The sequence below is a fragment of the Heloderma suspectum genome, chromosome 1 (assembly GCF_057233095.1).
Source record: "Heloderma suspectum isolate Gila_16-S chromosome 1, 16-S_ref, whole genome shotgun sequence".
Taxonomy (NCBI): Eukaryota; Metazoa; Chordata; class Lepidosauria; order Squamata; family Helodermatidae; genus Heloderma; species Heloderma suspectum.
The window spans coordinates 16080751-16092688 of record NC_139458.1 but is presented as its reverse complement, the minus strand read 5'-3'; the positions used below and the strand labels follow the sequence as shown (position 1 = coordinate 16092688).

General features: G+C 49.5%; 1 protein-coding gene across 2 annotated transcripts; it reads left to right on the top strand.

The window, feature by feature from the left end:
• The first annotated feature begins 515 nt into the window (after positions 1 to 515).
• On the top strand, positions 516 to 9784 carry ZBTB25 (zinc finger and BTB domain containing 25). 2 transcript variants are annotated; one of them, XM_084836937.1, is made up of 3 exons: positions 516 to 710; positions 4339 to 4518; positions 5461 to 9784. In XM_084836937.1, the coding sequence occupies exons 2-3, from the start codon at positions 4346 to 4348 to the stop codon at positions 6599 to 6601; spliced, it is 1314 nt and encodes a 437-aa protein (XP_084693063.1). In that variant the 5' UTR covers positions 516 to 710; positions 4339 to 4345; the 3' UTR covers positions 6602 to 9784. The 2 variants fall into 2 exon arrangements, with proteins under 2 accessions (XP_084693063.1, XP_084693054.1); XM_084836928.1 differs by lacking the exon at positions 516 to 710 and adding an exon at positions 3522 to 4232.
• Positions 9785 to 11938: the final 2154 nt, after the last annotated feature.

Sequence of the window (11938 nt, the reverse complement as noted above, 5' to 3'; positions counted from 1 at the left end):
AGAATCACAGAATAGTGGGGTTGGAAGGGGCCTACAAGGCCATTGGGTCCAACCCCCTGCTCAAGGCAGGAATCCAAGTCAGAGCATCCCTGACAGATGGCTGTCCAGCCTCGTCTTGAAGGCCTCCAGTGTGGGAGAGCCCACCGCCTCCCTGGGTCATTGGTTCCATTGTCGTATTGCTCTAACAGTCAGGACGTTTCTCCTGATGTTCAGCCGGAATCTGGCTTCCTGTCGCTTGAGCCCATTATCCCGTGTCCTGCACTCTGAGATGATGGAGAAGAGATCCTGGCCTTCCTCTCTGTGACAACATTATCTATCTAATCTGTCTATCTATCTATCTATCTATCTATCTACATCCGCATAAAACTAAAATAAATAACCGTAATAAACCCCCTTTGCCTCCAAAGCCTTGTGTGATGTCACAACCCCCTTTCCGTCCCCCAGACTACAGCATCCTGCAGAGACACGTCGGACTCCAACTTCCATCAGCCCCAGCCAGCACGGGAGTTGTAGCCCAGCGCCTCCGGAGGGAGCGAAAGGCTCTTCCCGCTACTTCGAGCTGAGCGTGCGTGGGAACACGGGCGTGCACGCCGGCCGAGGCCCGCGCGCGCGCGCCCCGGCGGCGGCGTGGGCGCGCCCGAGCGCGCGCCCGCCTTCGCTCCCGCGGTCGCCCGCCGCTGCCACGCGCTGGAGACCCGCTCGCCGCTCGGGTAAGGACGCGGCCGGCCGGGCGGCGGCCATTGCGCGGCTCGCCAAGCCTGGGGCGCACACGCTGCCCTGGCGGGAGCCCGCTGGAGGTGCGGGGGGCTCCGCGAGGCGGCCCGAGCCGAGGGAGGGCGGCTGGCGGAGCGCCTAGGCGGCTCCTCTGGGGGGAGCAGCGCCCTGCGCCCTGCGCGGGGCCGCCTTCCTCGCCGTGCCGCTGGGGCCGCGCGCCATTGCGCTCCCGCGGCGTCCCGGAGGGGCCGCGCCGCCCGCGCCCAGGCGGGCTGGGGCAGGCGGCGGGCCTCCCTCGGGCCCTCTGCGCCAGGGAAGAACGCGAATAACGACGCCGATGGTGGCGTGGGGGCCTGCAAAGCGAAGCAGCGTCCTCCGGAGCGCGGAGGGGTGGGGCGGAGAGGGCCGCCTTTCGCCGGCGCGCATCTTGGCTTGGGCTCGCTGCTGGGCGGGAAGCCCCCTGGCCCCAGCCGCGGCCGCGCTTGGCGGCTCTCTCGGGAACGCAGGAAGCGGCCTCGGACCGAGCCAGGTCCCTGGGCCATCTAGCCCAGTGCTGTCGACACTTGGCTGGCAGCAGTGGCTCGCCAGGGTTTCAGGCAGGATTCTTTCCCAGCCATACCTGGACAGGCCCGGGGATTGAACCGGCATCTCCAGGTATGGCTGGGAAAGAATCCTGCCTGAAACCTAGGGAGGGGGTGGGCTCTCCCACGCTGGAGGCCTTCAAGACGAGGCGGGACAGCCATCTGTCGGGGATGCTCGGACTTGGATTCCCGCATTGAGTGGCGGGTTGGACTCGATGGCCTTGTAGGCCCCTTCCAACCCTACTATTCTATGATTCTATGACTCTGTGGCCTTCTGCAGACAAAGCAGGGGCTCTACCATTAAAGTAATGGTGGCGTCCTTCCTGGGAACCCAGCCCTGGCGTGGCCAGTGGGGTTTTACTGGGTCTACCATTAGGATTGTGTTAGGATTATGAAGCCTCTGTTGTCAATCCAGCGGAAGAGCCTGGTGCTGCCACCTCTCCGGTGTGTTCAGCTTTGTGTCTACTCCAGCCTTCCCCAACCTGGTGCCCTCCAGATGTGTTGGGCCGCAACTCCGGGGAGTTGCAGTTGAACACATCTGGAGGGCACCAGGTTGGGGGAGGCTAGTATACTCACTCGCTAGCAGCAAGGGAGTAGATACTAGGGGTGGGCAACGGGTGGCCCTACAGATGTTTTGGCCTACAACTCCCGTTAGCCCTAGCCTGCATAGCCATTGGGGAGGGATGATGGGAGTTGTAGTCCAACACATTTGCAGGGCACTAGGTTGGGGAAATTCTTGCTGAGATTGGGACTGGGCTGTACCACATCAGGCTATAGGCAGGGACTTGCAGGACGTTCCTCTCTGGGTAAACCTTCCCTGCTCCCAGAAAACTGGCAAGTCAGGAAAAATGGTCTTATCCTAGACCTCTTCTTCCTGGTATTTAGTTTTCTGGTGCGGGGAATGTTTTCCTGTGGAGGAGTATTGGATCATATGAGTCCCCTCCCTGCAGTCTGAAGTGGTACAGCCCAGACCACAGGTTTACCACCACAGTAACAACCAGACCATGAGCATCCGGAGGGGCAGGTGGGCAATAATGAGATGACCCATAATCTGCAGATTCCCAACTTTCATTAAAGTTTATAAAAAGTTTTTTAGTCCTTGTAAAACCCGAGGTATGAAGCAAAATGTGCAGCCACTAATCTGCCTGTTTGTTTGTTGAGAAACGTAGCCTGCTCCTGCTTTTCAGTGTTCTTAGCCAATGAAGGAAGTCTTAACAATGGTCATGACACCAACTATTTGGAGAAGGAGTTCCTGGTTCATTTTTAAGCCTTTGGGGGAGGTCTTCCCTCTTGGTAGTGATTGCTACCTCATAAAAACATTTTGGAAATCTAGGAGTTTGTCTACCCAAAAACAAAAGGTAGTAGCAAGAGTTCATGATCTTTCTAACTCAGGGCTTTTAAATATTTTTTCCCTTGAGTTTCTAAACATTTTTTAAAAATCATCCTAACAATGCATGCAGATAAAGTTCATCATTATTATACTTGTACTACAGTAGGCAGGGCTGCAGCTGGAAAAGTGTGGGTTACAGCAGCCCTGCAAAGTAGCCCAGTGTTCCTATTCCCATTTTGCAGGGGTTTGTGTTAAGAGTAGTATATGCCAACTCTGCAGTGTAGTCCAGTGTTGCTATCCAGTCTCCTGGTGTGTTGGCTTTTAGGGAAATGCAGGTGGGGCTGTGAAGTTGATTGTTGGAACTGGAAAATTTATTAAGAGCTAGAGGGAATTGTTGTGATGTATGTTTGTATATCACTGCCATTTTTAGTTCTTGCAGGAGGTCTGGGATGAAGTCTCTGCCTCTCTTAGTGCAGGCCTTGGTCACAGCTGAGACAGTGTGCTATGCAACTCCTCAGAAGTTAGTGTTTTCTCATGTGTTTTAGTAATAAAGAAACCTGTTGTGAAGGTATGTATGTCTGTTGTGTATAGCTTAGAGAGCACAAGTTGAGCAGGTAATTCCCCTCTATTAACCATGCCCTTCACCCTTATAATGGCCCTTGCCCAAGGGCCATTAAAAGAGCAAAGAGAGCCAGGGAAAGATTTGAGGGTTTTAGAGGTGGGTGGAAAGACATTGTCCAGATTCCAGGTCTACCCACTGAGAAACAACTGAAGGGTAGACCTAAAAGGGATATTTCTCAGAGGCCTGGCTGTCTTGGTAGATCTGGTGCCCAGGCCTTGTTACTGCACAGTCTCCAGATCTACCAGAAACGTTAGACCTAGTTTCTGATGCTATTGGGACTTGTTTTTAATGTGCAACCATGCATATAATGTGCAGTTCGGGGGGGGGGGGACGCAATTCCAAAAGAGCACTGCTTCAGTGCTAAATTCAAGCCATGCAAAAGTCATATTGTTAGCTGACATAAAAAGTGGCTGATAACATGAAAAATAAAGTGAGTAGTGCGGGCTCCTCTAAAAACTTAAACTTTGATTAAGCCTACCCATTTCTCCTCTCCCTGCCAAAGACAGACTCCACTGTTCCTCTCAAGGGAGTGCTCACCAGTGTTTCTAAGATGAAGAAAGTCATTCTAGGACAAGTCACTTGACATTGTCAAAGTTATGATAAGGACAGTGCTGCCATAAAATATCTGATATGACATTCTTAAGACTGCTGTACAAGGCTCATGCTTCTGGTTTTTCCTCTTGTTCCTATTTTTTAAATAAATCCCTCATTCCAAATAACCTTTCTTGGGAGTTCTCGATGCCTCCTCTGTGAAGCTTGACTATAACGCTCTTCTGCATTAGTGCTGTCAAATTCCCAGGATTTTCTGATTCTCTCTGCGCTTTTAAATGTTATGGAATGTGGCGCTAAGTAACAAAGCACATGCACAAGGAAAATGCACAGTGAGTTATAGCCGTTTGCATTATGTGCCTGAATTACAATCACACACTGCTGTGCAGCTCCCCTGCCTCAGAAAAATTCCTGCGGACATCCGTATGATTCCAAGGTATTGAAACTGGGACTTTCTGCATTCAAAGCATGTGTTCTGCCACTAAGGTGTGACCCTTTCTACTCATCCCTGTGCTGAAACAAGCATGTCCTTTGTCCCCTAGAAACACAATGGATACAGCCAGCCACAGCCTGATCCTTCTGCAACAGCTGAACATGCAACGGGAATTTGGCTTCCTCTGTGACTGCACAGTTGCAATTGGGGATGTCTACTTCAAAGCTCACCGGGCTGTCCTGGCTGCCTTTTCAAACTATTTTAAGATGATATTCATTCATCAAACGAGGTAAGCCCATGCCGGTCTCCTGGGGGCATATAAGGCTGCAGTCTCAAATCTGCCAGGGCTGTCGGAAACTCCAACATTACCACTAACTCCCCGGCGTCTGACTTGCCAGAATACATGTCTGTCATGTAAATTTCAGCGCTTGAGCGGTGGAAGACCTGATGGAAGTATTCTATCTGTCTTCAGCCCTACTGCCTTGCAAGAGAAATACTTGACCTAATATCAGGAGCTCAGATAAAAGGGAGCATTTTTTGAGATGGACAGAAAGCCCTTATTTTCATTATTATTGTATTGGTTTAAAGTGCCAAATGACTTCTGCCATCTTGACCGTAAATCTTTTGCGTGTGTTTTTAACCAAACATAAACTTTTTTTTTTTTTAAGTAGCAAAACTACTCCAGGGATTGGATGTAGTAGTGGAGTGACTGAGCGATGTCAGGGCCACTAGTCAGTCAGTATATCTACAGCCAGGTTTTGCTGTATAGATTCATTTAGGGTGCAGTTCTGTCGATTGCGCCTTTCGTGATCAGAAGCCCCTGAACTCAGAGGCGTCTGATCATCCAATGCAGGGCAGGAGAAGTGACAGAGGAGATCTTTGCCTCCCTGTCCTCCTGCCCTGTAGATTTTGCTAGACAGGCTTCTTTTGCTAGAAGCCGCCTTGGCTTCTTAGGAACCCAAGGCGGCTCACATGGGCCTCTTCCTCCTTTCCCTTCTGTCCTCACAACAACCCTGTGAGGTAGGTTAGGCTGAGAGTTAGCAATGGGCCCAAAGTCATGCAGTGGAGGTTAGAACCAGAACCAGATTAGATTTCCCGAGTGCCAGTCAAACACTCTAAACACTACACCGCCCTGGTTGTTTTGCTACAAACGTTATGTTTGCCTTCACCCTTAGATAAATGAAGTTGTACTGTGATTAGCTTACTTAACTACCATCTTTGTTTCAAGCAGCGAATGCATAAAGATTCAGCCGACAGATATCCAGCCTGATATATTCAGCTACCTGCTGCATATTATGTACACCGGAAAAGGACCCAAGCAAATGGTCAACCATGCCCGGCTCGAGGAAGGCATCCATTTCCTGCACGCCGACTACCTTTCTCGCATGGCGATTGAAATGAACCAGATGCTTTCTCCGGAGGTTGTGCAGTCTTCAAACTTGTACGGGATCCAGATCTCCACTGCACACAAGACTGTTAAGGAAAATCTCCAGACAAAAGATAGTGTCACGAATCTTGGAAGCAGAGCTGCCAGTCAGGGTGATCACCCCCAGCTTCAGCTCTCTCTGGCTATTGGGCTCGATGACAGCTCTTTGGACCAGCAGATTTCTCATCCTTCTGTCCAGGCAGCCGTGAAACCTGGGGAGGAGCTTGCAAACCCACCTGTGGCAATCAAACAGGAGAAGACTGACCCAGAGCCGGTGGTGTCTCAGAGTCACACCTCCTCCTCCCCAGATGTTGGGGGTCCAGTTTTTCCTAAAGCTAACCTCAAAGTCCATTTATGTCAGTACTGCGGGGAGCATTTTGAGTCCCGAAGCAATTTGCGCGAACACTTGTTTACTCATGTGTCAGGGTCGTTGCCGTTTGGGGTCCCAGCCTCGATCCTGGAAAGCAACGACCTCAGCCAGCTCCAGCCCCTGAATGAAAACCGTGAAGCTGTCCGAAGTCACCGGCTGGGCCCCTTCCTTCGGAAAGAGAATGAGCGCCACACAGAGCAATCCACGCGTGGCAACCTTGAGCCATTGCCAATTGGCCAGCTGTCGCTGGTGTCCAAAGACTCGGAGCCCGTGGAGTTGAACTGCAACTTTTCATTTTCGCGGAAAAGGAAAATTAGCTGCACAGTCTGCGGCCACAAGTTTCTCCGAAAGAACCAGCTGCTTGAGCACATGTACACGCACAAAGGCAAACACTTCAAATTTGGCCGATGCCAGAGGCTTGGCGATGCAATGGCTTCCAAGTTTCAGTCGTATGGCGACAGCTGGACTCAAAGTATGGTGAAAAGTGCCACCCTCTCGCAGGCTCACGTCGATTCACAAAATGGGTTGGATCCTGACCTCTCACAAGAGAGCATTGACACCATCCTGGTTGAATAGCGTCCTTTGGATTGTATGTGCTTTTAGCCTGTGGGTTTGTGCATTCATCTCTGTGTCTCTTTTACTAGTGCTGAAGGTGTGTTAGTACATAAGAAGAGCCATGCTGGATTAGAGCAAAGGCCTCTCTAGTCCAGTATCCTGTTTCCCAGAATGGCCAACCAGTTGCCAGTGGGAAGCCCACAAGCTGGACATGAATTCAATAGCACCCTCCTGCTCTTGTTCTCCAGCAACTGGTATTCAGAGGCACGCTGCCTCTGATGCTGGAGGGAATATATAGCCACCATAACTAGTAGCCATTGATCACCTTATCCTCCATGAATTTGTCTAATCCACTTTTCAAGCCGTCCAAGTTGGCGGCCATCACTGCATTTTGTCTAGGTTCGTGTTCTTCTGAAATATGAAAGGCATGCTGAAAAGCCCCGTTTTAGCCCAGCCTTCCTCAGCCTGGTCCCCTCTAGATGTTTTGGACTACAGCTCCCAAAATTCCTGACCATTGGCCATTCTGGCTGGGGCTGATGGGTGTTGAAGTCATTCTAGCTGATCTTACTGGGTTGCTTGCATGACTGCTTCCCACACCACTCCAGTAATGTATGCAGTCAGGACACCCGGTAGGAGAGGCATCTGATGTGGTTACATCACTGTCAGCTTCATAAAGTGTTGCTGTGAAATGCAAACCAAACCACCAAGTGCATGGAGAGAGGCCTTAGCTATGCATGCAGAAGGTTCTTTGTTCAGGCCCTGGCATCTCCAGCCAGCAGGAACCCAGGTTGCAGGGAAAGATCTCCACCTGAAGCCTCAGAAAACTACTGCCAGTCAAACAATATTAGATGGGTCAAGGGCTGATTCAAAGACAGTTTTACAAGTATTCAGACGTCATGCTAGGAAGAAGATGGCGGCGGGGGGGACACACACACAACCTTTATTACACATGTCTTAGTGCTTGTAAAAGGAGAAGGATGTAGTAAGTCTCCCAAGTTGGGCTTCAGAATGAAAATTAGATTCATTTAAAATATATACGATTTGTACTTTTTTTTACCGTTTCAAAGTAGGGCTAGCCAGTTAACAGGTTAATCAATTAAAATATGTCCTGGATTAGTCAAGCAGCAGAATGTTGTTATTTTTAATTATGTTTAATAAAAGGACTTACAAAACTGGAGGTGGGGGAAGATCAGCAATCTTTTCTTCGCTGCAGAATTGTTTTTATATCCACATTTCATGCAATAATTGATTAAAATGTATACAGTCAGTCAACTCAAACGTATTTGAGGGGCTGTAGCTCAATGGTAGAGCCCCTGCTTTGCTTGCAGAAGGTCCCAGGTTCAATCCCCGGCATCTCCAGGTAGGGCTGGAAAAATTCCTGCCTGAGACACTAGAGAGTGTCGACAATACTGGGCTAGAAGGGCCAATGGACTGATCCAGTATAAGGCAACTTCTTATGTCCCTATTTAACCAGGTGACCGCCCTAGTTTTATTAAGGGATGTCATAGCTCCCTTTCCATAGGAAGCTGCCTTACAGAACGTTGGCTATTTGTCCATCTGTGCCAGTATTGCCTATTCTGACTGGCAGCAGCTTTTCAGGGTCATCTCAGGCAGAGAACCTTTCCCATCACCTGTTGCCTGATCTTTTTAACTCATGGGTGATGAATCTCAGGAAGTGGGGCCAAGTCTGGCCCTTGGAGCTTCTGAAGATGGCCACACCACTTCCCTTGGCCACGTCCCCTTTCTCCTGATTGGTGGTTTCCTGGCTTTTGTGCAGTTTTCCCCCTAATCTAAAAGGTTGAAATGCCTCTCCTAAGAGTTAATTACTGGCTGTAAGAGTTTTAAGCTAGAGTATGCTGGTATTTTTTAGATTTTGGGCTCCATCCCCTTTGCTTTCAGCCACCACTGGAATGCAGCCCCCAGTAGCTTCTTTGAAATTGAATTTGGCCCTTGGGCTGAAAAAGGTTCTCCAACCCTGTTGTAACTATCTGCTGACGCTAAATGTGGCCGGAAGTCCTCAATTAACCATTGAGCTTTGGAGGTGGCGTCACACATTTTGCTTTTCCTACATGGATGGCACAAAGAAAGCATACGTGTGAAGGAGAAGGTATGAATCTGTACAAATGTGCTCTCCTCTTCAGAAAAGAATGATGTGGGGTGGCCTGAATTATCCATGCCCTGAAGCCATCTCTAGGACAGCGCACCTTCGAGCATTCGTGGCCTGCTCCATCATAGAACAGCAAGTACCTAATGGTATCACTGGGGCACATGAGTATATTGTGAGAAATCAGTGACTTAATGCTCCCGAGGGCCCAAAACATTAACCTACAATGGAGGCTGCCTCTACTGCATGCTCAAGCCTCACATCCTTCCAAATAGCCTTTGCTCAGGACGCTAGTTATGCAGCAGCTCTGCTTTGGATCTGATTGGATCATTAAATCACTCATGATGGAAAGATGTAAGAGGATTGCCCACCCTTGGAAGAGACTTTCTATTGCATCTCCGGATGAGTCACTGCTCTGCTCTGGGCTTCTTCCAGTCAGAAGGCATGCTCAGATCAGCATTCCAAAACACAGACATGGAGCCCTCTGTTACGCACACTAAAATTTAAACCCTTTTTGCATTTAGACATGACATATTCTTAATTCAGGAGAACCGTGTGTGTGTGTCAGTTATCGGATGTTTGGGAAACTGGCTGTAGGCGGTTATATTAGGGAACTCGGAATATTGGTGGAGGTTGGATTAGAATTCAGTTTTTCTCAACTTGGAGCCCTCCAGATAGTTTGGACTACAATTCCCATCAGCCCCAGCCAGCATGGCTAGTGGTCGAGGTTGATGGGACAGGGGTTGTAGCCAAAACCTCTGGAGGCATCCAGGTTCGGGGAGGCTGATGGTACATCATAGCCCAGGAAAAGGCATGCAGGTTCAATGATAGCTGAATACTTGGCTGAATTAAAAACTTGCTAGCCTCAGATGTGCTTGATAGTGTGCGTTAATTTGTCCTTTGTTGGCGTATGATTTAATAGTTAGTTGCTAACCATTCATTTAGGATTAATGTTGCCTAAAATAGATTTCTCCCCATTAAGAGTGTATATGTAGATTCTCTCAAATGTTTACATTCAAAAACCTCCAGCCTGTATTAAGTTCCCCAATCTTGTTTTTTTATTTAAAAAACAACCTGAGGAATAAAACAAACCTCTTGAATAAGCTCACCGTGTGCTGGTGTTCATTCTATCGGCTCATGCTTTTTGTTTCTCTGTCAATGCTTTAACTTGAGTAGCACATCGCTGGTTTACATGAAGCATGGTCTGTAGAATTATGGGTTTGGCCCGACAAGGAGGACATGCTGATTTGGCAGCAGAATTTGGAACTGTACCCCCTGATTTGGTCAGCTGACAATGAGCCTTAGGGTTACCTCCATCACTCCCTGGGCAGGACCGCAGCTCAGCGGCAGAGCACATCCTTTGCATGCAGAAGGTCCCAGGTTCAATCCCCAGTCAAAAGGATTAGGCAGTGGTGATGGGGAAGATTCTCTGCCTGAGACCCTTTGGAGCTGCTCATAGTCACAGACTGGGGGTCCCCAACGTAGCACCCATGAGCACCTCCAACAACACCCATGAAGTTCTCCCCTCCCTGTTCCCTTCAAAAAATAATTTTTCAGAAACCTTGGAAAAGATTAAGGCAATCTTTCTCTCCTTTTCTAGCCTCTAGCCTTGCTCTTTCTCTCCCCTCAACCCCTTTGCCTTGCTATTTTCCCCTTCCTACCAGCCTCTAGCCTTGCTATTTCTCCCCACCTCTTTAGCTCACTGTTCCACCCCCTCCTAGCCTCTAGCCTTCCTCTGTCTCCCCTCTACCCCTTTGCCTTGCTGTTTCTCCCTCCCTCTCAGCCTCTAGCATTGCTCTTTCCCCATTTCTTTACCTTGTTTCTCCCCCAAATATTCTTCCAAAACATTTTCACAAAATCGCACCCATAAGAGCATGAGAGATCTCCATCAGGCCAAAGGCCTATCAACTCTAGAAACAGACATTATCCAGCTGGTGCCAGGATTATTCAGGCAGCATTTCCTACCCTTGTCTTTACACTTCCCTGGTTTCACACTTCAGCCTCCACCTACAGGCTGCAGCTCCCACCGGTGTCCTCTGAGGCAAGAAAGTAGGTTGGGTGAGCAGCTGGAACTCACTCAACCCAGGATGGAAGCAGTCATCCATTGTGGGCATTTGTGTAGAACAGGGATGCAAAAAGCACAGCCTGTGGACCGCAGGCAGCCCCCAAGTGTTGTCTGGCAGCCCCCAGGCAAAAAAGGAAAAATGCTCTAGGAATGTGCTCTCATTTCTAAAGTGTCCCTAGGAAATGTTTCAAGAGTTGGTGAATTGCACCTCACAGAACCAAACAGACTCTGCTTTGTAAACAAACCTCCAAGTTTTGAGTTATACAAAGGCCCCTCTCCAGAGCTCTCTCAGGCTGTGGCCAGTGGAGACTGGTGGCTGCAGTGTCAGTGGGGTGGTGAATCTGCTCTGGATTTCAGTCACAGACAATCAGAACTCTAAAAGAACTATTCAAAGTGCTTTGCCCCTTGGATAGCTCCTTTAGAATTCTGACTGAAACCCGGAGCAGGTTCACCACCCTTTTGTTGTTTATTCGTTCAGTCGCTTCATGACTCTTCGTGACTTCATGGACCAGCCCTTGCCAGAGCTTCCTGCCGGCCGTCGCCACCCCCAGCTCCCCCAAGGTCGAGTCCGTCACCTCCAGAATATCCATCCATCTTGCCCTTGGTCGGCCCCTCTTCCTTTGGCCTCCCTACTGACTTATTTATTTAATTTCTATACTGCCCAATAGCTGAAGGTCTCTGGGCGGTTCACAAAAATTAAGGACTTTGGAGCCACCAGCCTTCACTGGCCGTGGCCTCTCTCCCTTCAGGCCAGCAGCAGTGGGTGGTGGCCTCAACTACCTCCTGGCTCTTCCCAGGCCTCATCCAGCAGTTCTTTCATACTGTTACAGGAAGAAGCTCCTGCCAGCTTTCTAGGATGCTTTAGCAATGGGGCTTTTACGGCAGGAACCATAGAGCCTGTTTCTAGTCAGCTTTTTCTCTCTTTTTTCCTGGGTTTTCTCTGACAACGTTTGAGGTGACAGTGTGGGGTGTCAGGATCCTTCAGCAAGAGAGTGGATTAGAGGAGGGAGAAAAGCTAGGAGCCAAGATTCCTGGATGACTGGGTGGTTTGAGAAGTGAAGTTTCTGGGAAGTGTTGGTTTTATCTGATCAAAGCAGGTGCCTCTGAAATACTCTTGGGCAAGAGCTGGATTTGAGTGAGTGGTGTGTGCAGGGCTGGTGTCAAGGGTAGGCATGGTTGGGCACCTGCC

Coding starts and splice junctions, on each gene's coding strand:
- ZBTB25 (XM_084836928.1), top strand. CDS start 4,075: ATGTTATGGAATGTGGCGCTAAGTAACAAAGCACATGCACAAGGAAAA. Junction 4,233..4,338: donor GACATCCGTATGATTCCAAG/GTATTGAAACTG, acceptor TTTGTCCCCTAG/AAACACAATGGATACAGCCA. Junction 4,519..5,460: donor ATATTCATTCATCAAACGAG/GTAAGCCCATGC, acceptor TGTTTCAAGCAG/CGAATGCATAAAGATTCAGC.